General features: G+C 36.7%; 2 protein-coding genes across 10 annotated transcripts in view; both read right to left on the bottom strand.

The window, feature by feature from the left end:
- The window catches only part of LOC121315805 (protein 4.1-like), a 117,023-nt gene that overhangs the window by 12,150 nt on the left and 79,338 nt on the right, over nucleotides 1–25,535 (bottom strand). For 3 of the 9 annotated variants that reach the window (XM_041250238.1, XM_041250241.1, XM_041250240.1), the window contains exons 9-19: nucleotides 21,899–22,051; nucleotides 19,586–19,683; nucleotides 15,401–15,573; nucleotides 11,712–11,857; nucleotides 7,864–7,923; nucleotides 7,691–7,726; nucleotides 6,096–6,242; nucleotides 4,646–4,807; nucleotides 2,559–3,101; nucleotides 1,330–1,458; nucleotides 1,002–1,100 (exon numbers count right to left, since the gene is read on the bottom strand). In XM_041250238.1, coding sequence (XP_041106172.1) covers nucleotides 1,002–1,100; nucleotides 1,330–1,458; nucleotides 2,559–3,101; nucleotides 4,646–4,807; nucleotides 6,096–6,242; nucleotides 7,691–7,726; nucleotides 7,864–7,923; nucleotides 11,712–11,857; nucleotides 15,401–15,573; nucleotides 19,586–19,683; nucleotides 21,899–22,051 — 1,746 coding nt within the window. Of the gene's footprint in view, nucleotides 1–1,001; nucleotides 1,101–1,329; nucleotides 1,459–2,558; nucleotides 3,102–4,645; nucleotides 4,808–6,095; nucleotides 6,243–7,170; nucleotides 7,234–7,690; nucleotides 7,727–7,863; nucleotides 7,924–11,711; nucleotides 11,858–15,400; nucleotides 15,574–19,585; nucleotides 19,684–21,898; nucleotides 22,052–25,535 lie in introns of all 9 variants that reach the window. The other 6 variants (XM_041250242.1, XM_041250244.1, XM_041250247.1 and 3 more) reach the window with 6 other exon arrangements.
- Nucleotides 7,934–10,421, bottom strand: LOC121315807. The gene has a single exon (XM_041250249.1). The coding sequence runs from the start codon at nucleotides 9,347–9,349 to the stop codon at nucleotides 8,690–8,692; it is 660 nt and encodes a 219-aa protein (XP_041106183.1). The 5' UTR covers nucleotides 9,350–10,421; the 3' UTR covers nucleotides 7,934–8,689.

Below are 25,535 nucleotides of genomic sequence, written 5' to 3'. Positions count from 1 at the left end.
AGCCAGTTCACTTTGAATATCTTTGGCAGTCAATCTCTGATTGTTATTAACTTTCCTCACAATTCTTCTACTTGTTCTTGGTGAAAGAATCCTCCTTCTTCTAGATCGAGGGACAGTTGTGACAGTACCACGAGTCTTGTACTTCTTGATAATAGAAACAATTGTTGAAATTATGATACTCAAATGCCTGGACATCTTCTTGTATCCTTCTCCAGCTTTATGACAATAAATAATGTTCTGCCTAAGGTCTTTAGATAGCTCTTTACTTTTTCCCATATTGACTTATTGGTAATGACAGCAATCATCCTATGCCTAACCCTTTTCTACTCTCTAATAATGGTCACCTACAATCCAGCATTTTCACGACTTTTCTAGAATTAGGTTTTGCATTATCATATTGCTATTTCTAGTACCTTGTAGACAATACTATCATAGCATAAAGGGTATGAATACTTTCGTTCTTTTTTTCTTTTTGCAAAAAGAATGCTGAAATACATCTATTTCTTGTAACTTTTTTCCTCATCCACAAAAGCAAAACTTTCACTAGAAAAGATTTTTCCTAAAATTCTTTGTTTTCCATAAATTTCTAGAAATTACTTTAATATATAATATATATATATATATATATATATATATATATATATATATATATATATATATATATATATATATATATCTCACACACAGATGTGTTGTTGGGGTTGGGTTGTGCGGGTGGTGTGTTTGGGTTTCCTCACACACACACACACAGGATTCTGCCGAGTCAGCGCCCTGGGGGCGTAGACTTGCTGTTAAGGCAAAAGTGGGGGAGGGGTGTTGATGCAAGACAGGGGCGAAATAACAAGCACTATTACTGTAATACTTCTAGCATTAGCGAGATAGATTGCATTTAGAATTAGGCATGTTTAAAATTCAAAAGGCACAGCACAGAGTTATGTTAAAGAGTCAAGAAATGTAGTTAACATTTAGTGATGAATACACTCATTGTAAACGGACGTTACCTTGGTAATGTGTGTAGTTGTTGTGGTACAGAGTGATTCAGAGGTGATGGTCTGTGCAGACATAAGAATACCAGGCTCACCATCTCCACTGCCATCCAGCTTTAAAACAATTAAAATCATGACACAATTAAGGGTTTTACTACTTTTTGTTATAAATATTTAACAAAGTTATTGTATGTATGTATAAGAAATGCCAAACACAATCAAACAAACAAAGAAACAACAGTTATTATTGACAGCACGTTTTTATTTTCCTTAGACAAAATGCTATTTAGCTAAACCAAACACTGAACTATATAGTGTAGTGTGCATGCTTTATAACATGTACCTGGGCAGCTTCATAAGTAATAGTTTTAGTCTCGGTGTGCACAATGGGAACCTCCTTTGTCGAGATTTCTGTTTTCTGGGCAGCAGAGGTGTCAGAGATGGTCATCATCTCTGTTTTTACCACTGGAGGCTGCAGAATATAAACCAAGACAGTAAATCCCACAAACACCACATACATGTTTCGTCACATAAGATAAAACCCCAATATGAGCATTCCCAGTAATATGAAATTAAGCAAATGGAGAATATACAGTAAGTACAGCGGCTAATAACAGACCCTCCACCCTACATCACAAGCTACTGTAAAATCATTCTCAAGATAACTCTAAAAAACATAACACTTTAAGAAGCATTAGCATAGAGTTATATACAACAAATTTAAGTTGTGTGCATTAACCAACTGTCTACCCACTGGTTACAGGTAAATAGGTCATAACAATACTGCTATGCAGAAGGTGCTAAAGCAACTTCACCAGAACATTAGTCTGTTCACCATCACAGTTGCTCCAAATGCAGGGATGAAAATAAGACCCATTCCAGGTTTTATTTCGAGCTTGATTAGCCACAAAGTATTGGTAAAAAGCTCAGGTGTGACTTATTAAACCAGGAATGGATCAAACTGCTATAGGTAAAAAGCTCAGGTGTGCTTTATTAAACCAGGAATGGATCAAACTGCTATGTAATGGGAGTTTTATTTCCATTCCTGAAATGTCTGTTGGCAATTAAAACAAAAACTCTCCTCCGAATCAATGCACCAAATAAAGGCAGATAAAGGATATTGGGATCTTGCACAGGGACAGGGAAGACAGGTTTGACTGGGGACCCAGTGACACACACTGAAACAAACCTAACATCACAAACAACATTCATTTTGTAAACTTGAAATCGTTTCAGTTGACAACAAACCGGACAACGTAAGACAGACAATCACAAAAACAAGTAACAGGACACTGACAAATATTTATGCGCAAAACAAACAAAAAATTAAGCTTAAGCTTAAAAAAGGCAGCCAGAAACACTGACTGAAGTAGGCAGAAACTTTGCTGCATGATCAGCATGTTTTTGTAGGAGTGGGGAATATGTAAAGGATCTGAAACCTCATTCATTTGACCTCGGGTTCTGAGCAATAGGGAGAACAGGAAGACAGCATTAAGAAACGTGGCAGGTGGCGGTGCCAAAAATATACAGGCCGGGAAAAAAACAAACCTACTTCTGTGAGCACGCATTTACCTCAGAGCAACAAATAACCTGGGGGATAACTTCGGGCACACTGTGAGACACTTCCCCATTTACTTTGGGCTCCTCCGCCTTTTCTGCTTCTTGTTCTGTCTTTCTCTCCGCTGGGGAGCTCCGAGCTTCATCTTCTCCTAGGTGCTTGCATTCCTGCTTTTCTTCATCTGCAATTCCCTGAACCTCAGGAGGTGGAGGCAACACAATTTCTTCAAGCTGTTGTTCTGCGGGCACCTGGCATTCCTTCCCCAGTTCTTCATCATTCTCTTCAGTTTCTTCTCTTATCTGGTCCACAGCCACCTGGGGGTGGTACTCGGCTTCATCCTCGCTCTCGCTATGGCTCTCGGAAGAAGTGCTCGCCTTACTAGCCTCTTCCTCAGGCTCTTTCTCACCCTCTCCTGACATAATGGCTGCTGCAGGGCTTTCAGTAGTGTCAGGGCTGTTTTTAACTTTGGATGTTCTCCTGATCTCTTCAATGACAGTCTCTTCTATCTCAACTTCTGCCTCCTCCCCCATCTCTGATTTCTGTTTTTCATCTAAGGTCTACACGAGAAAACAAAATAAAAAAAATGGATGGAAAAAATATAAAAGATGAAAAAAGGTCAAAACAAACAAAACAGGTAGTGAACAGATCATACAGTATGTTTTGTGAGAGGTGCAAACAGAAGGCTAGGCAATGACCACTGGAATAAATGGAGTGAAAGATTGGTTAAATGTGGCAGAAAATGGATTGCTGCTGAACAAAGCCATATAACTTAAGACAACAAACAACAGTGATGTCACTGTTGTCTGGCTGAGGTCCATCTATTCTTGGGGTTTTCTGTGAAACATACAGCAACCACAGGGACCAGTCATTACTTAGTAACCTTGATTGTGGACAACAAATACAGCTATAGCACTGTAGGGGTTCCAGCATTTTCAGACTAACAAAAAGTGGTGAGCAAAACAAGGTGATGGACAGTAATTTGTTTGGAGTCATACTGTCATCATTGTGATCAGCTCATTAAAAAATAAGAAAAACTCTTGTCTTGCACAAGATCATGCAACTTGTCATTATAATAAACCTAATAAAGTCTTTCATTTGAATGTGTATGGGAACCACATACAGCCCTATAGTATTTTATGTCATTTACAAAGGCAACACGAGTGGCACAAATTAAGCCAGATGAAGCCAGAACAGGCACTTGATAAAACAGTTAGGCTGGGAAGATGGGTCACAATTCATGGCCAGTCCACATGATTTTGTATTAATTATTGGCAATGATAAAGGTGATGACTATACAGATCAAATAAAATGTAACACTTCCAATAATGCAGTTTTTTTGTTTTGTTTTTCTTTTTTGGTTTTTTATATGCAGTATCTTGGTTTTTTTTTGTTTGTTTTTTGTTTTTTTTTAAACAGATTACAAAGAGCACAACACTGGAGTGTTGACACACAAAATCAGTCCTAACTGAACTTCAAACATACTGTATCGTAGTTTAAATTGTTCTTCAAAATGTAACATTTTATGAACAAGCTTTTTATATTGGTTAAACTAAATGCAGTCAAATCTGCCACCATAATCAAATAGAAATAGTGTATTAGAAATAGTGTATGCTACAAGTTAAATCATCTTAAAATTCTCTAAAAAACAAACAAAAAAAAACTATACACCCTTAAATTACCAGCGCCATCTCCATCAAAGGCCTTATAGTCTCATTTGCAATTCAAATACATCTACTTCTAAAAATTAAAAGCTATAAGCATTGGCACAGTACCATTAAAGTGATCCTGTAGGTATAATTGAAACCTTGACCTAACGTACTATACATTGCTTATGACAGCAAATGTTATTTTCTTTTTCTATACACCCATCGAACAGTGGAAGAGAAACACCTTAATTTGTGACAGCCATAACATCAATCACTGTATAGACACCTTGTACCCTACTCATGCAGACAATGCACTTTAACTTGGACTGACCATAAATCTAAAACTGTGTTTTAATAATGTAATTATGGTACACTGCAGCAGCATGTGAGGCACATTAGTTTGTCATGTGAAAAAAAAAAAAAAAAACACCAATCACTGTTTTACTGTGAAGCACCTCAGAGGGCCGTGTGGAGGGGAACGGAGAAAGAGATTCAGCTGGAGCTTTAGCACCAGCGCCCTCTGCTGCCCGCTTTGCAGTAGTGGTGAAGGTGCCAGTCAAACAATTAGAAAAGCTTTCTTTACTTAATAAAATGGTTGTTATCTCCTCTTCTAAGCTCTACACGAATTAGAAAATGAGAAGAGATTTTAAGTGAGCAAATGTATCACATACAAGAATTGTACTGCTATCTACAGGGTGATTCAAAAGTCACTTGACTGGCTAAGTCTCATTGCTTCTCTGGCATTTGTCTTAAGTGATCCTGTGACTTTTGAACTACATGAAAAACAGAGAAACAGACCAAGGACAATTCCAAGCACCCTTTGGTATTAGTCATTGATAAAAGACAGTAACAATGAGATTCAAAACAGCAAAACCTAAAGAGTGTGGTTTAACCACTTTCTATGTATGCTACTGGTCTTTTAGGACAAAACCTGTTAATCCACATCTAACTGATAAAATTCTATGGTCAGTGAGTTTGTAGTTTAATATAGACATGTATTACTGATTAAAGCATTAATCTTGTAAAGTGAAAAAAGACATTGTTCGGTCTTTTTTTCTGGTTAGAGGAATATAAAATATACTGTATGATATAGGTGATGCCATACCTAATTTGTATAACCAAAAATACTGTGCAAGTGAACAAGGTAAAGCACAGAAAACAGGAAAAGCTCATTAACACAGATTATATATTAATACAAGACATGTTTACCTAACCGTGTTTCCAAATATAGTTCTTTTCCCAGTTAAAAAAACAAACAAACAAAAACATACAAGATAAATGCACTGAAACAAGAGTCAAGGGCACTTTACAGCACCCCCCCCCCCAAACACACATATACCCATACATATTGTGCAAATCTACTGTAAAACAAGAGGAACAGGAAACAGAGGACAGAAATATGAATAGGAAAGGACTGATGGTTGTACAGAAAATATATAAAAGTGTAGGTGCCCCAGAAAAGGCTTGAACATATGTAGAGTTTTGTTTTACGGCCCAAGGACATTTAAAATTCAGCAGTCACTCTCACTAGAATTAAAAAAAGAGAAAAAACATGTTTTTGTTGGCCAACTGCTAATTATCTTTGACAGTCAGCAGATTACAGTATTTACAAAATTGGTGCTTTCCGCAAACATCGGAACCTTTCTTGTGACAGCTGCAGTAACAAATAATGACTTGAGATCCTGCTGCTTAACTAAATGAACAGTGTCTGGTTCCTTCCATATTAATTTGTAAGTGAGGAAAGCACACAATAAAAGTTACAGAAACATAACAAGAACCAACTTAGTAGCATTACAGAAAATAAAAAGATCACGACAGCTAAATGTAAATGACAGGAAGATCCATTTGAGCCCTCTTTTCATGACGAGATTTGAATCACTGGCATGCAGGCTGGCAGACACATACCCCTTGTGTCAGTAGAGGCAAAGTTGTAGTAAGACGCTTTTCCCACTGATTGGGGCGTGGCTCAGGTGAAGATTCCATAAAACTGCGTTTTAATTCGCTAATACTAGCCTGATGTTTCAAAACACCCTCCTGGGTCTTATCCAGGTCCTATTAACAGGTGAAACAAACAGTAGGGGTCAAAATGGGACAACAAACAACAAGTACATTAGTTAAAAACCATGACAAAAAAGGGAATTAACTATACAAAAAAAAAAAAAACATGCCTCACTGATATGTTAAAGCAGCTTATAATATGACTAGGGCTCAAATTACTGTAAATATTAAGGGTTACATTATGAAATGAGTTACAAGACCAACCAAGACCCTGGATACAGGCAACTTTTGTTGAGTAAAGTGTATTCAAACATGATACCACAGCTGTGGTAGAATACACGTGGTGCAATATAAAAAAATAAAAAAAAACACCTGCTAACAGTTTAAGCTAGGTGTGTGAACATTTCTTTTTTTCTAAATAGCATTTAGACTTTAAAATTATACTTCAGAAGTTCATCGCATTTCATTCACCTATGGATGTGTCTTAATTTAGGTGTGCTGCTGTGGCCCTTCTGTCTTACTAAGCAGCAATCAGTTTGAGTCGTATAATATGTAACATGCTATTGGCTGTGTTGTTTCAGTGAGTCAAGGCATTACCTGTAGTATGTTTAGTATGTTGTTATCTTAAAATTAATACTACATTAAAACTAACGGAATTAATAAAAGCTACCAAAGCGACAGTCCTACTTTATTAATAACAACATTAGTCTGGTTATGGTCAGATAGAGTAAAATCTAATTTCATCTCACTGAAGATGGACAGATTTTTTAAAAACAGCTTGTGCTTTATATTTAAGACTTATAACAATAAGAGTGTGTGAAGGCAATTCTGCCAAGGAACATTTGTAATTCCAGCATGCATCCAGTCTCCCCATGCAGATCATGCACAGTGTCCACAGATACAGCCTGTGAGTGAGAGGTGGTCTTCAGGAAGAGCAGCAGCCCAGGAGAAGAGAAAGAAACCACTTGATTTTCATACCAACCTCCAACATTAAATTGCTATGTCTGACATATATATTTTCCCCCTCTATTCTCAATGACTTGCTCTGTGGAATCAAAAACGAAACACAAAGGTATTTGCAAAAGGAACGCCAAAGCAGACAATACAGAAAAGAAAACCCCCAAAAATTAAATGAAAAATCAAACGAATCAGGGCAAAAACTGTCCGCCTGTGGTGTGACAGTTTCTTCGTACAGTAAATAGCTTCCCAACATTTTGCCTGACTAAACCACAATAGGAAATAGAGGTTTAGCTTTTCCAAAGTGCTCAGCACGTTTTCTAAATTGTGAATTGACCAATCAGTGTACTATATGGTTTATAATAATAATTTAATGTTATAGTTTTGTAAGGTTGGGAAGCTATTAAAAATATATGCCCTGGAAAAACAAAAAAATGAAACAAATACACCACCACAATAACATTACACACTTGATCTTCCAAGCCTGAACACAGATGGAAGCTGCAAGAATGCAAACACCTATATAAATGAAACAGTTTATAAACCTTCTGCAGCTGTGAATCTTCTTCTTCTCTCTCCATCTGTCAGATTACCCCACAGAGGCCACAAAAGAAAGGACATGTTAGTATAATACACCAGAGCAGTGCTGAGAATCAATACTGAATGTTTAGAAGTAGGAAATGAATGGAAGCGCAGGATGTGCGTTTCCTTCACAGACCTCGCTTGTTTCCGCCCCAGTGGCTGCAGCTGTTGTGCCATCACTTTGCTGTTCCACCACCTATATTTTTGTAGAAATGGTTGAAGTCGCATTTGGAAAAAGGTGAAATGGAAGATGGACGGCTTCATTCTCAAAAGCATTACATACAATGGGATGGAGAAAATACCATTCCTACTTCAATTTGTAGGCAGTGGCAATTTATGTAGCATGAAGAAAATCATAAGCATGCCGATCTTCGAGATTTGACACTGTATTTTATCAAACAGCACAATATTATATTATGAGAGAAGAATCTGCTGATCCTGTTTCATGTAATAACCTAAAATGGACAAGAGAATGTTAACCTGAGTCTCTTGGCTACTTTCACCACTGAATACTCCAGGGACTGTGTAATAGTGCCCTCTATTGAAAAAGGACATGAAAACATTATTAACCTACTAGAAGCCTCAAATAATAAGGCAACTATTTTTATTTTAAAACTACTGGAAAGCTAAAGAGGAATTCTCAAGGGCCTTTATTTCTCTTAATTAAAAAACAAACAAAAGAAACTATTTTAAAAAAACCACTAAATACATAACAGTTTATAACAATGTTAGCAAGACAAAGCTTTCGCATTGCATGGATTTCTTTGTAAATAAAAGCAACATCAATCTTTGTTCCTTCGAATCTGTTTTGCATTTAGAGGTTGACTGACGTGCATTTTGTTCATAATGATTTAAGAAATGTCTATCCTTTTAAAACATGTCTTTCATTTTACACAGAAAAGCTTGCAAGGCCTTAGAAAGAAAAAAAACAACAACAACAAAAAGAGTGAAATCAGCAGCAGTTAAGCAACAGGGTTACACACCTCCTCTGGCTCTGCTTTCTCAATCGGGTCATAGTCATAAGAGGTGAACAATGTCGCTTTAGGTTCCAAGTAGCAAAGGCACAGAGCAAGAGGAAGGGACAGGGTGAGGGAGAAGGGGAGCGACTGAGAAGCTGAGAGAAGCAGCGCAAATATGAAAAAGAAGGAGGGGATGAGGGACGGGGAGGTGATGGGGATGTAGCACTGAAGGCTGTGGGGCAAGAAGGAGGCACAGTCCTCTGGCAGGCTGGGAAAACAGATGTAGCCGTCTTCGTCCAGCAAGGTGGGGAACTTAAGACATTTATAGAAACTGAAGAAGTCGTCAAATTGGGATTTCATTTCTATAGAGTCAATTACTGGAGAGTAATGGCATTTATTTGTGGCTGGAATACAGTGGTCAGGACTGAGAATGTTCGGTGAAGAACCTTTGACATCATCATCATTATCAAGCTCTGATGAGGTAATGTCCTCAGCATTCTCTTGGGAACTGTGTGTGAAATTAGTAACTGGGTATTCTTGGTCAAGTTCAGCAAATGACATTGGATCGTCCTCTGAAATATCTGACAGAATATCCAACTCATAGATGGTTTCCAGGTTTAGGGAAAGGGATGACATGGAGCAAGTAGGTGACAAGGTGTACATGAAAAGAGACTGCTAATAAACCACCGACCCCACCCATGCAGGACAAATTGCAAAAATATACATATAAATGTGCAGTGAGAAATTATATAGAAAGTGTGCAAAGGAAAAAAAAAAAGGAAAAAAGAAAAGGACATTAGTCTGTGAAAAATATCTGTCTGGAGTGCAGCAGAATTCAACAAATGGAAGCAGACAACATTAACAGTATTTGCACTAAAAGGCTCAGGGTGTGTGGAGTACAACACTAGGGGGGGGGGGGGGGAAGCAAGCACACTTTATAGAGTTCTAGATCTCTGCACATTGTGCACAGGGCTGTGGTTATTAACACGGGGTAATTGGGGAAAAAACAATTGCAGATTTAGCTTGGATTTCAAACTGAAATGATCCATATCTAAATTTCATTTACCTGCATCAGCACAGCTGGATGAGAAGGCCAGCCATTTTTTGAAAAAAAAAATCCCAAGTTTAAGTCTAACAATACCTTTTGAAATAATACTGTTGTAAATGGCTCCAATATGAAAAAAAAATACAAATAAAACAAACGAATACCCAGTGAATTTGCATAATATTTAATTTGTGATCTGTTTACTATTTCCTACTGGTCATTTTTATACTGTTTTCATTCATGAAAAATATACTTTTTAAGCAATCCAAATCATTCATGAGTGCAGAAACAGTACTAAATGATGATCAATAACACACAACATGGGAACAGATACAAAAATAAATACAGTAGTCTCCACCCATATGAACACCTCCTAAGAGAACACCCCTGTGCTAACATGATTTTTCCCATTATAAATGCTCCGCCTAAAGGAACAGGGACTATGTTTAAAAGAACACCTTTCTGGCACAACTAGTGATTCATTCACAACTAGTACAGTACTGTTTTGTACCCTGATAACTCATCATCAAAATTAAATTCAAATAATTCATTCAATCTTTTCAAATGTGACCTGTCTTCGCGAGAGTGTCTTGAGGCACACCGATTGGTCTATCCAGAAATGTCGTCATATCCTTGCCTTGTTTTGTATTCTGATTTCCACGAGTGCACCTCATCGCTACAAAATGGCATGTAAACAAATGGCAAAACATACCGTCGTTTCTCTTGCTACAAAAAAGCTGGAAATTGTTTGAGCTCCTGAAAAAAAAACCCTGAATCAAACACAAATTGCAGAGCAATTTGGTGTTTTCTGTTCTGGTGAGTTGCTTCACCATCCAGTTAAATAATGTTGTGCATGTCTTGTATTGCGCCTGTACAGGTATTCATAATTAATCTAGAGCTGCTGCTGCTGCATTTTTTAACATGTAGGGGTGCTGTGTTAATTTAGTTTGACGGTTCGTTAACGTTAGTCTGTCTCTTACTTTATTAACATACACTTACCTATTGTTTTTCTCTTACTTATTCTGCGCATTTCATATGTTGATACATGTGCGTCATGACAAGTAATACATATTTATTTATTTACTTACTGATTCATATTGTGTCTGGTGGTCAACTTAAAGAACACTGCAGCTAAGAGAACCTGTCGCTTGCTTCCCGAGGGGTATTCTCTTAGCTGGAGACTACTGTATACTGGAAATTCAGAGGGTATAAAGTATTCATTTATTCCTTCTACAAAAAAAGTCAGACCATACCCCCAATTGCTTAGTGTTTATTGGAATAGATGCTACTGTATGTTGAATGCATTCTTTCATAGCAAAATGCATCAGTTTCTATGCTTTCTTTGACTGCAATGTTCAATACACTATTTTATTTAACAACAAATGGGAATTGGGGGCAGGTGTCAATGTTAATAAAGACATATTGTGCTGATTTCTAAGGACATTCATTGGCATTACACAAAGTAATATATGAAGACTAAAGAAAGCAAACTTCAGAGCTAAAATACCACAGTAGACATGCACAGATTTACCAGCTTTTGTCACTTAGTGTAAATTGTAACATTTGGTTAAAAGAAAAACAAGCATTGACATACTACATATGAATAGCCCTCTTTCCCCTCATAATGATTCCATAGAGGAACAATGAATATCGATAGATTTTTGTAAACCATTGGAATCCTGAAAAAATATGACATAATAAAATTTGGAGTTAAAGATGCAGTTTCCCTTTTCAGAAGACATAGCCATAAGTAAAAAAAAAAAAAAAAAAAAAAAAAGAAGAGCTTTTGGCTTTAAAATGACATTTTTTTAAAAAAATTAGTCACTGTATACATCATGCAAATGATTCACTATCCTCAGGGAAAATGTATCTTTAAGGACAGTTTGTATAAATGATGCGTATGGGTGAAATATTATTTTGTAATTTCCCCCCTCATCATTACATTTCAAATGTTAAATATTTTAATAGCTTCTACTATACCTTTGATTCCTGGGAGAGTTCCAATTGAGTTCTGGAGGGAGTTCCAGGTTCTTTTCCATTGTCCTTAGCTGCTGTGTCCCCCTTCCCATTGATTTCAGCAGCAGAAGAGTCCACCAGGTTGTGATCTGTGACACGGACTACAGGAGCTGTAGAAACACATGATATAATGATCAATCTTTTAACTACTAACTGCTACACACAGATCTTAAATACCGGGAAAGAATACAGCTAAATGAACCTGTTATTCACATTGATAATTCCACATGTGTGGGTCATTGGTGATGATTAGGCTAGTTTATCATTACAAGTATATTAAAAATAAAGCTTGAATTTGTCTAGTTTGCTGCTGTGTTGGATTGAGTTGTTTGACTTAGAATGCTTATGGTCCATGCATCTCAAATTATGAATAAAAATGCACTGCCTGGTCCAAAAATTGTGTGACCTGTTACCTACGCTAGATACCAGCAAGATATCACCAAGGTTGCGATTAAGTATTACTACACACCATAGAACAGAAAGAAAATAAACTACTTAAGGAAGAAAAAATACTCCCTCTCACCCAACAGAAGGATACCAATACAAATAAAATGCACCTTCTATATCTTCAGTGAGATATAATAGTAACAGTGTAAATGCATATTGCACATGTGGGTATTTTCTTTATTTATAAAGTAAACACACACCTGGGGGCAAATTCACCTGCAGTCCCCAGAAAGAGATACCCAACAGATCTATGAAAGGCTGCGTCTGATGTTGCAAGGTAACTGTAAACATTACTTTACATTACTGCTCATTTAAATAGATGTCATCTTGATTATGTCACTTACCCATCTCAAAATTCTGAAGCATTCTTTTTAAGTCGTCCAAATCAATTACTGTATATACAAAACACGCACAGATATGTATATGTATGCATGTATATTTGTATCACATATAACTTTATACAACACTGTAAGTGAAATATCTTTAAGTATAGTCTGGACTATGCAGTAGGTTTCCATTCATCCCACCAAACATTTATTTCATGGTAAATTTTATCATGCTCACAATACGTTATCAATTAAGTAATAAATATATTAAATGCAATAATGAATAACAAAAGCACATCCCAGACATGCCCACCACATGCTAGTAAGTCCAGTCAAGCCCTCACCAGCATTATTACTTTTTAGGATACATAATAACTTTGCAATGGTGTCTGATCTGTTAGTTTACTAGTACAGTTCACATTGCAACTTCCATCTGTATAGCTAGAAGAACCTCCTGGATGGCCACCAGGAGGCGCTATAACATTGGGATGCCAATTTGTGATTATAGAATCCAGATGATAACAAAAGTTGCTTTACTGTCTATATAGTAACAATATACATATATGTATGCATACTGTAAACCAGGGTAATGTTTACCACCCCTAGGTCCTGTATTTTTATTTATTTTGTTTTCTGGTGGTCACAGCTTGGTGTCCATGAAAAAACTACTGTATATTCACACACTACAAGGTTGCAGGCATATATTACTATGAATGATGTAGCATAAACAATGAACCCATTGTATTATTAATCAAGTTTGTTGCTGAGTCTGCTGTTAACTTTAGAAATCTCTATGCCCAGATTATGCAATGTGAAAAAATAAATAAAACATTCCCAAGTGAAAAAGGCAGGGGTAAGTAGGGATTACAACACAGCAAACCATGTCTGGCTTTACTTTAACCAATACTGAAACCTTTCCATAAAAATTATTGTTTATAAGACACCAAGGCTTTACATATTTTAGATAAACTACAACATACATAACTTTCTTTGTAATTAAAATGCTCTTGCTTTATAAGTACTCTGCTGTTGTCACTTATTTGGCCTATTAAATGTTCCTTTTTAAGCAAAACTAGAAAAAAAGACAATGAGAAAGTATTTTTAAAGATACAAAAATAAGAACTATTACTATTTATGAAGATATAGTAGCATGTTTGTTAATCTGTCTGGTTCTCCAGACAAAATACGATACCTGATTTAATCGCTAAAGCGTAAATTAGAACCAGGAGAATATTAAGGTTCCTCTAATGGAAAAAACATGATTTGATGACATGTTATTTTATTGAAAGTTTTGGACCAGAAGTGGCTGATCATTGAGTTGTTTGCCAGTTGTTCCAACTGCTGGAAATGAAAGCCAGGTGTGTTATAAAACACAGTTCACACAAAACTCACTCCTTCCAGGATATCATAAAAACCCACACATGTGTCATCTATCAGACTCCTGTTTATTCCTCTCAAGTTTCCCCTTAACCCTCTCCAGACCACGTGGGCTCAACATCCTCTGTAGGCTTCAGGAATATCAAGGATGTTTTCACAAGACATTTGGCGAGGTCTCTGACTTAAGTTATATTGACCTGTTCCTGCAATTTGATTCTAATTTGCAAGAATGTGTGTCTTGTGTGTCAGCAATGTTCCTGACAGTTCAGTTATACAGCCATCCTTTCACGCTAATGTGTAAGTTTGGAGAGGGTTAATCATTCAGCCAGAAAAAAAAAAAAGACACCACTCTTAAATCCTCAGATGACAACCTTATTTTTTACTTCATGTTTGTTTTCAGCTATGTGGAGTCAGCAAAGAGCCCTTGGTTGACATCTGAGGGTTAGCCCAAAAGGGTATGGCCACACATTGCCGTCCACTATACACCCCAATACCTTGAAGCTGAAGGTCCTCTATATCGGGTCTGGCTGTTGCTTCGGACTTCGTGCCTGGTAAGGTGGCACGATATACTGCAGACGGTCATTTTTGTAAAAATAAATGTAAGATATCTGAATTTCTTAATTCTCTATGGGGTTTAATTTACCATCTAGGTTTATTAAGTTTTAATTAACTTGGGTAGTGTACTCACTGCCCAACAGAAAAATCGTATTGTAGGTTATTAATACCTCCAAATACAGTAACGTACAGTACACATGTTTAGACATATACTGTTGAAGATTGGGGTTATACAGGACAGTAAGAGAACACACACAATTATAATTCCTCCAGCCCAGTGTTATCCATGTCTTACTGTGCATCTCAATGAGAGGAAACATATGTTGGGATGATTTCCTTTGTCTTGGAATGGAGAATAACAAAGGCAACATAAAGACTGAACATTTGACGCTATGGATTCAGAAAAAAATATATCATATTCTGGCAAAGTATTCTACCTGCTTCCTTGTTTATTTAATATAAGTACGTTCAAACATGTGAGCTGGGAAACAAAGTGACCATTCAGAGAAATACTGTAAATAATGGGGGAGGGGGGGCTTGGATACAAGGGTGGTTTGGGTTTTGGGTTTTGTTTAAATGTGGACATGCTGTTTTATCCAGCGTATTAGCGTTCTTCAGGCATTCATTAAGTAAGAACTCAGAGCAGCTTTGTGGAAAGCAATCCTCAGAAGGTCTCAAAATGGTCTGGTGTACAGTGTTGTATTTTGAAGTTTGGATCATTGTTTGAGCTACTCATAACTTTAAAAAGTGCAACCTTACAACTACAACTTCTGTCACATCATGAACAAAGACAACTTGAGTTTTCCCTTTTCCAGTTTGGTAGGTAAACTACAAAACTGCTCCCGTAAGTGATGGTACTGTATATTATTCTCCTTCTTTCTTTGCAAGGCAAGTAATTTAACACCCTAAGTGTGTATGAATAACTGAACCACCTTCAAGTCTGCTTACCTCCATCAAGACTCCCGGACACTCGTTTACTGGAAGTGCGTTCAAAATATGGAGCTGGTCTGTCGATGAGAGTGCTGGCCTGCCTGGTTTGAGATTGTGTTCGACCACTGTAGCGGAACTTGGAGCCCAGAGTGAGGAACTTAGCTTTTGGGGGCTGTTCGGGTGACACCAACCTTTTAATACACACACAAGAAACAAAACATTCATCAATTGAAAATCTTTTCATTAACTGTTGATTTTTTTTTTTTTTAACATAATTTCAAAAACTATTATTAGCTATAGGTTTAAAAATATGTACACTGACAAACAATGACTCAGCCCACATTAATAACCCTTAAATCTCGTTTTACCAATATGGCTACTGTTGCCTCTTTCACTAAATGGAAATGTATTTATCATGTTAGAGTGTTGAGGTGGCGATACAGTGGTTCATATATTGAGACAGAAGCTCACCCAAAGGCAAAGATGCCTATATCTTGTTTCCATGGACAGCCAACTCGAGTCGACTCAAGTTGGTGAAAAATTTTAAAACTCGAATTGGTCTGAATTCTCCCAGAACTCAAGTTGATGGACAACTCAAGTTGGTGAAAAAGGAGGAGTTTCCATGCGGAAGACTTGGGTTAGGACTTTCCTTTTGTGTAGGAGTGTTGTTTGTGACTTGTTTTTGTTTACCCTTTTTATTTTGCTCTGTGAGCAGTATTTTGATTTATTTTTGTTTATTAAATGCGTGCCCGAGCTCTTAAACCTGCAGCTATGGTCTCTGAGTCTCTCTAACCCTTTGCCATCGTGTCACACAGTCAAATTGCCAATAATTTCACAGATAAATCCATCTAGATAGGCTTTCGCATTTGTTTCACACAATACATATACCTCTGGCAGACTGGTATGCAGAATGGGGAAAGAAGCGCTGGACAAGGGAAATAATGTTGTGTCAGATGTCAAAGTGGATATGAGAGTGGCAGTGATGAAGCCAATTTGCTTGAAAACATTACAAGTAGATTGGACATTTCCATTAAAGGATTATAAAAATTCTGGAATTGATCTGATGCGATCACAAACCCAGAGGCAGTGGAAACTGCGCCTGCTACAGCAATAGGACTGTTCTTTTTTATGTGAAGTATTTTTTGTGTCCTTTTTAGGGTTTAATTAACAGCCAAAATTGTTTATGCCAGACGTAAGAAAGTCTGTAACAAAGTGGTTGATTGTTATTGTCGATATGTTGCAGATATTACTAAAGACATGTAAATGTGGTATTAGAACCCAGCATCCTCATGCTACCTACTGAACCTCCCACATCCAGACTTAGAATATAGATCATACCTTTTAAAAGTAATGTTCACAACACACAGTATTCCAAATAAAACACGCTCTCCTTACTGAGATGATATTATGACCAAACAAAACAAGACACCCGAGACATACACTCTCACCTTCCAATCCCCTAACTTTTTGTGGATTCACAATGGACCCAGAGAAATGTAACAAGGGAGCAATACCAGAACGTGATTTAATGACAGAACATGATTTAGATAGGCATAAGCATTTATGGTCACACATGGCAGTGAGATATACAAATTATATCCTTCAACCCATTATATAACTTTGTGCTTATGAATGGTTACTCGTATCCTCACTGAGCCTGGATAGTCAAATATAATCTAGATCAGGGGTTTCCAAACTGCAGGAGCAATGATATTCTATGTATTTCTATTAATAGAAAAAAGCAGGTACTAGCAGCTGTAACTGTAGAAAAATAAAGTGTAGCAAGGGAGCATTGGTGGACTGTCAATCAAAGCAGAAATTCACAAATCAGAGCTAACAGATTGCCTATGTGTAGGCGGGGTGTACAGCAAGAGTTCTGACAATAGGGCTGTGTTAAGGTCATGTGATCGCTCTGCTGGCGAATGTAAAAAGTGTGTTCAGTATTAATAAAATTACAATATGTCGAATCCGTCACCAAAGAATATATGTTTTGCAAAGTATAAAGAACAAAAAAGGCAGCTACAGGAGTTTGAATGCATTTGTACCACGGGCTCAGTTTTGAGGAGGTGGCATGGGTTTTTTCTTTTGTAGAAACATTTTCATAGCAACTTTTCTACTTGATAACATTCATTTAAAAATTCAGCTGATGTCTATGGTGAATACGTTTGACTAATTAGCTATTAACATTTAAAATATTGAGTACTTTGATGTGTGTTTCAATTTGAACTAAATCAAGTTATTAATCAAACTGATACATTTTGTTACATACCGGTAATTGATTTATTGAAATATTTGGATATACTGCTATTTTACTGATTACTGGTTCATTCACACTTATCTTAAAATAACGTTAAAATAAAAAAAAATAATAATAATACACGTTTGACATTCAAAAGTTTTTTTGTTTAAGTGGCACAGCTATGCTCCGTTTTTTTTTTTTTTTGGGGGGGGGGGGGGGGGGGGGGGTTGGGGATGTTGCAAGCCAACTGACTCTGAATCAAATGAATAAAGGACCGTTTAGATTAGGTTTATTTCTAATGTTACAGGTTTAAACATATAAAATGTTTTTAATTTTCCATCTTCCGAAGGCGTGCTAATAGTGGGCCGTAGTGCCTAATGCAGCTGAACATGTGGGCCTCAGGTAAGAAAAGGTTTGGGAACCACTGATCTAGATGACGAGAGGATTAAGAGTAAAGACTATAAATCTTATGGTTAGGTTGTTCTATGATTTGAATTAGCTTGTTCAAGAGCAACTGAAACTTTAGAATCACATAGCCACTTAAACAAACATTAATTTTACACTGCCATGCTAGTTATTATTATTATAAGCACATTATGTATCACTGTTAATGGCAAAATCAATACCATATGATGCATAAAACAATTAAAAAACAATTCGTCCCAGTAGGCATTTCTGTGGCAACCAGATAGACTATGAAGTTTTGTAACCCCCCTCCCCTGCACTTTATGGAGTTAGATTAACATGTAATGGGTTTTATGCGGACAGGTAAAGGCATGGGCTGTCCAACTATTATTAAAGAAACAGCTGTATTTCTGTATGTCCCTGAAACATATTTCGTTTTCAGCATAATTCTCTAAAAGTTATTGTTCCAGACAAGACAATTATCACGAAATTTAATAAAATGATTTATTGGCTTAAGTTATTTGCTCTTATATTCCTAGTTGAATCTGATAAGGTCATATGGTCCATAACTGTATGTAACACCAATAAAAATATATAATATTTCAGACAGAATGTATTTTTAAATAACCCAAAACTAAACGATTATGGTAAGGTAGCTGTCTTTTTCCTCCTCATGTTTTTAACCCTATTCCACCTGACCTAAATTGTGTATGTACATTTTTTTTTTTACTGCAAAATACACTACACATGTTTTTTAACCCCCCACCTCCCCCTCTTAAACCACCATGGTTTTAACCCTATTAGCACCCTCCACTAACTGGCTAAATGACATGCTGCTGGTGCATTAATTTAACTGCAAAAAAATTGTATATTTGTCAATGTAGGCAAACGCCTCAGCTAATACCTCCATCAGTTTCACAAAATTGGAGAAAGTTTTATCCAGAACATTTGTCTTGTTGACTTAAGTTTCACCTCAGGCTTACATTTTATATTGTTTTCCTTTTGTGTTACAGTATGTAAGGCATGATTAGGTCAAGGTTTTTTTTTTTTTTTCAACTCGTCGAATTCCATTTCCCCAAGATACAAAAGATTGTCAGCTTACTTCAGTTTCCTGTTCTCTATGTTGCCTATAATGAAAAATGAGAAGCTGTGGTAGATGTGATGACTGTTAGACCAGAATCTTACAACTGGGCGGTCTGCAACTAGAAGTGTTAATTTATTTGATATTGTTTTGATTCACATTGATGTATTTTATTTTAAAAGAAATGTACCATGTGTATAACATGCATGGCTGACCAGCCTTGGGTTATACACTCTACTTTCTGCATGTTTTATTCTACTCATCAACAAAAAAATGTATACTACATAGAATACTATTACCGGACTATACTGCACTCCTCGTTTACAGCAGTCAACCTGTATATTTAGGTTATATATAGCAAAACAGAAATGCACCGCCTATTGTTACATGCTATAGTCCAAAGGTGACTTCAATACATTAATTCACAGTCTTAAGAATTAGAATTAAGGAACTACATCAAAAAATCCAAATGTGTTACCTAAAGAAAGTGTGGTGCTCCACACAAACCTTCCACAGCCTCTTGGCAGCCCGGTGGTTTAGCAGCTTAAATCCAATAGTGCTCTCAAACTGCTCAGTCTGGAACAAAATCAACAGAATCTATTACTTCCTTAGAGTGGGTTACATGATAAGCTTGGGAACACATGCTCAAAAAGAAATACTGCCCTGCTAAGCAATTTGGTTTTAATGTGTCTGGAAACAAAAATAAATTCTCAGATGTTCCATAGTATTATCAAACTGGCCCAGACAGTTTTTCAGATAATGCAGTACATATTTTTTTTTTTTTTGCAAGACTATCCGAGTAACAGCACATACTGAGGATATGTGTAATGTAAGGAGAGCCGTGACTTAAATAAGTACATGCAGATTGTCTGATGTCCACTTTCAGATGTAATACACTATAGGCTGTCTCATTTCTACAAGGCCAATGAAAATTATTGGTCTTCACATGATGTTAAATAAGTGGTGGAAAATAAATCATGTATCTGGACAAACAAAATGCGAAATAAATTAAATAAAACTAACAAATGATTATACACACACACACACACACACACACACACACACACACACACACACACACACACACACACACACAGTGGTTTGCAGAACTATTCTCCCCCCTGCAAAGTTTTCACATTTTGTTGGCACCTCAGCGTATTGTGCGACACTTTCAAATGAGACTTTACATGTAGAATCTACAAAAAATACTCTGAAAAACATTGACAAAGTTAAAAAATGAATATTGACTATAAATAAGTAAGATCTACAGAGAAAAACAGATTAATCTCAGTTCCATAAGTATTCAACTCCTTTGCTACTGCAGCCCTAAACAGCTCAGGTGCAAATTATTTGTTTGAAAGGTTACACAATTTGTGAAATAGTTTCAGCCTGTGTACTCAAAGTGGTTTAACTGGTAGATAATTTTCCTCAGGTATATAAAGACTTTCAAGCTGCAACTCACATAGTGATCCAACAAAGCAACCATGAAGACCAAGGAGCTTTTGAAAAAAGTTAGGGATAAAGAGGTAGAGATGCACAGAGCAGGAGAAGGGTACAAGAAAATTTAAAAGGCGCTGATTATCCCTCTCAGCACACTGAAGCACATCATTAAGAAGTGGAAGATGCATCATACCACCCAGCATTACCCAGATCAGGTCACCCTCCCAAACTTAGCAGCCAGGCAAGCAGGAAACTGGTTCGGGATGTCATTCTCAAGCCAACAATGACCTTTAGAGATCTGCAAAGTTCTGTGTCTGAGATGGGAATCAGTGTTCACACATCAACAATAAGCCGGTCCCTACACAGAGCTGGCTTGTATGGACAGGTGGCAAGAAAGAAGCCATTACTCATAAAACTCATCTTAAAGCATGTATGGAGTTTACGAAAAAGCATGTAGATGATACTGCAGACATGTGGAAAAAAGGTTTTGTGGTCAGACAAGACAAAAATTGAACTTTTCAGTCTAAATTCCAAGCGTTACGTCTGGCACAAGCCCAACACTGCACATCACCCAGTCAACCATCCCAACTGTCAAGCACGGTTGTGGCAGCATCATGCTATAGGGATGCTTCTCTTAAGCAGGGACTGGGAAGCTTGTCAGGATAGAGGGGAGAATGGACAGTGCAAAGTACACGCGAATCCTTGAGGAAAACCTGTTTGAGTCAGCCAAAACTCAAACTGGGGAGGAAATTCACATTTCAGCAGGACAATGACTAGAAACACAAAGCCAAAGCCACACTGGAGTGGTTGAACAAGAAGAGAAGTAAAGTTCTTGCGTGGCCCAGTCAAAGTCCTGACTTGAATCCAATCAAAAATTAATGACATGACTTGAAGATTGCAGTACAACGATGATCCCCAACAAACTTACCAGAACTGGAGCAATTTTCCCGTGAAGAATGGGCAAAAATGTCACCATCCTACTGTGCAAAGCTAGTAGAGACCTATCCAAAAAGACTCATAGCTGTAATTGCTGCAAAAGGTGCTTCTACCAAGTACTGACTGAAGGGGCTGAATACTTATACAATTAGTACATTTCATTTTGTACATTTTCTTTGCAAGTTTTGCTACCATTTAGCCTCCTCCTCATATAACAATGTTTAGTTTAACCATTATAGCTTTGAATAAAAAAATTTTGTTTAAAAACCTATGCACACATTATTTGTAATTCAACAAAATGTGACATTATTGATATGGGGTGAATACTTCTGCAAACCACTGTATATATTTATAAATTTTCACTTTATGGCAGCTGCTCCAACACTTCTAGAGACACTGCTGGTTCAGATCTTACCTCTCCTGGTCTGATTTTGATGTAGAAGTTACTGCGTTTGTAGGAAATCTTGAGAATCTTTGGCCAGGCAAAACGATTTATTCTGAGTCTGTCTTTGTAGATCAGCAGTCCATTGGCACATACGCCCAACATGATATCCACTCTCTCCAAGTCCTAACACACAGAACAGAAAATGAAAAGCATCTGGTGTGAATTTATTCAGATCTTTTTTTTTTTTCTTTGTTTGCATATAAAAATATATTCAATATAAAAAATTAAAAACAACAACAAAAAAAAAAAACATCTAAAAGCTAGTGGGTTGATTGGATAAACCTATTTTAAATGTCTGGACAAGCCACATCTGCATTTTACAGCACTGAATTGCATCAACATCATCATGATGGATACTACATGACTACCCCAAAAACAATTGGGTGATCCAATCCAGGTGGATTGATTAACTGTAAAATGCTCTAAAAAGTCCAGATGTTTTATCTCAGCAGAGAACCATTTGATCAAATCAACACCTAAATACACTCTCATCTGATCTACAACCCATTCACAAACTTCTGTCACAATTCAATTTAATTCTGTCTAACCTTGTCCTGTGACAAATTGACTCAGTATCATAACATATTGTTGTTGCCATTCCTTTTACTGTGCACCTCCTAACTCTAAACCACGAGAAAGACATACTATATCACTGATTAACGATGGAAAATCAGAGGGATGCTATTAGACAGCTCAATATGACCGCACTTCCAACAATTTTCAATCAGACTCAGAAATGTTTAAAAAGGAAGAACTGTCTAAAGCCCGAGACAGACAGGCGCGGCACGGAACTGCTGGGCATTTTCATGGTTTCAACGTTGTTTTTCTGTCATCTATATGTAGTTGTATGAAATGAGCGATCTGCTCTTAGCAAAGAAACATACAATACGCTGCTGACAGCAAGTAGGCTACTACCAAACTGTTAGAAAATAATAAAAAAAAAAAAGGCAGGAAGGATGCTTATCAGGGGCGATGTATAAAATAATGACTTGCCTGTCCTTTTATAACATATGGGAGTGATCAAACACTTCAGGCTGCTTGGACACCTCCGTAGACAACAGTTTCATTCATGATTTTTCCTGGTAAGCACGTGATGTCAGCACTTGGCTGTGATTGGTTAATCCACAGATGATACGGCACGGCAACCAGAACAAAATCATTCTGGATTCGATTTGATTGATACCGCTCAGCGTCACCGCGTGACTACTGTTACGACCCGCACAGATCTGTCCAACACCATATGAATGCAATGGCAACGATACAGGCGGCAAAATGCCTTGCGTGCCGCGCCGCACCTGTCTGTCCCGGGATGCGGAGTGAAGTGTTCTAGGATTTACCTTATGTTCAGGTAAGCAATAGGTGCACAACAATTTGTCCCTGCTATTAATAACTTCTAACTGCTTTCATGTCTCAGTGTATATAAACTGCTAATTGATATCAACATTTCAATGACCATTGCTGTTTTGAAATACGGTGTTAAATGAGCACACAATACAGTCAGCACTCACATATCTGACCCTGTAAACCTCTGACTTCAGTGACAGTTAAACGAGTGTGACGCATATCTGATTGTTTCATTTTGGCCCGTTCCAACCCTTGTCTGTTTTTAAGGAAACACAAAGATACAATATCAAAAACAGATAGATAAACGGACTATGTTTTAAAATAAGTAGGCTTCCATTTAGATGTACTGATTTTGTTGGTAGAGTACTATATTTTTCAACAGTAGTATTTTAATTTAGAACGATACGATTCTCAAAATATCATCTGCCAAAAGAGACGACATATAGACTGTAATACAGTACATACTTTAAATCCGGTACGTATTGTAGCAGTATGTAAAATTCCTGTCAACGACCCAACAGCAAAATTAAATCAAAATGTTACCCATGCACAGAACTGCGTACAATGTAAAAGGTAATGCAATTTACCAACTGATTAAAAAAAAAAGAGTATACAAAGTCAGTGTTCAAAACTGCAGAATATAGCGCTCCATAAAGCCCTAAAGTCATAGTTCACTTGCAAACGAAAATGCACAAAATCAACTAAAAAAATAGATCACAGTATTAAAACTGTTTAATGGTTAAATGTTACATTACCCTAGCTGGTCTTGCTCGCTTTGTTCTGGCTGCATTTCTGTCAGGTGAAACTGGAGGAAGCGCTTTATAACTGCACAATAAAGACAGACTGATTTGGCGTATGAGAAGAAAAAAGGCTGTGACGGATAAACAAATAAATTGTAACACTGAAAAGATGGGCTTTGTATCAGAAAACTGGTCTAAATAGTCTTATTAGTCTTAATACAAGGGGGGTAAAACGCATCTGACGTATATCTGAGAAACGGATATCCGAGCGCTGACAATAGATGGATAATTATTAGTTTTGCTCAAATCCTTACACCAAAAAAAACCCCAAAAACTGAGCAAGTAGCAGCTCTCTGTGTCATGTAATGAGTAGGAGAGATAACATAATAATGAACAAAACACAATCTGAGAAGCGCATCGATTTCTGTTTTCATTTATTTTTGTGTAACACATTCTCATTACCTTAGGTAATTTTGTTTTTTTAAACTAGAAAACGTGTGCTTTCATGAAAGAGGTTAGAATGTGTGTCGAGTCTCTAGCAGTGCACCATAACAAAACAGTAAATCCTTTACAACTGTAAATTTGAAGAACTGTGAAACCATATCAAGTCTCTCAAATGTAAACATCTAACATGATGTACATGCAGCTGTTCATCATTGTGATGCAGAGCACTCTCCACTGCCAAACAAAGTTTCTATTTAAATTTTCTTTTTTTCAAAGCTGTGTTGTTTATACAGGCTTTGTAACTACATTTGACACTGCAGACCAAACAACTAATTTGACCACTACACTATGTAACACAATTTTTGTTCCTAATTTTTGTTCCTAATATCACTATTTCCAATGGGAAAGTGGGCAAATTTGTGTCTTTTCGTTCACATAAAGTCAGAAAAAACAACATATGAATCCAAATTAACATGTATTTATACTAAAGTAATACAAAAATGACTACAAAAGATTTAGAAGTGAGTAGTTTTTTGAGATTTACGATTATACTGTAAATTTACACTATAATCATAAATCTCGATAAACTACTCACTTCTAAATCTTTTGTAGTCATTTTTGTATTACTTTAGTATAAATACATGTTAATTTGGATTCATATGTTGTTTTTTCTGACTTTATGTGAATGAAAAGACACAAATTTGCCCACTTTCCCATTAGAAAGTGATATTTTGAAATATCACTGTCCTGGTCACAAAAGCAAAGTTTGTGGGGAATAATAGCCATTTTCTATACTTTTGAGGCATAAGCAATTAGGAAATAACACTTACTACCCAGGAACAAAAAAAAATAAAAAAAATAATTGTTACACGGTGCTATCGTATTTGCCTGAAAATCTATCTTTTTTTAACTCTCCCTTCACTGACATTGCTTATTTGTGTTGTTGTATCACTAAGGCTGTATCTAAGGCTCTAGTCTAATCTACGTATTAGTCAGTGGTGTGTGGAGTTTAGTAAAAACACCCTGAATATTTATTTTTTGCCAAATTACCCTTTGTATTTTTTCATTATGAAAAAATG

This window comes from Polyodon spathula, chromosome 5, assembly GCF_017654505.1.
Source record: "Polyodon spathula isolate WHYD16114869_AA chromosome 5, ASM1765450v1, whole genome shotgun sequence".
Taxonomy (NCBI): domain Eukaryota; kingdom Metazoa; phylum Chordata; class Actinopteri; order Acipenseriformes; family Polyodontidae; genus Polyodon; species Polyodon spathula.
This window is presented reverse-complemented; position numbering and strand designations above follow the sequence as displayed.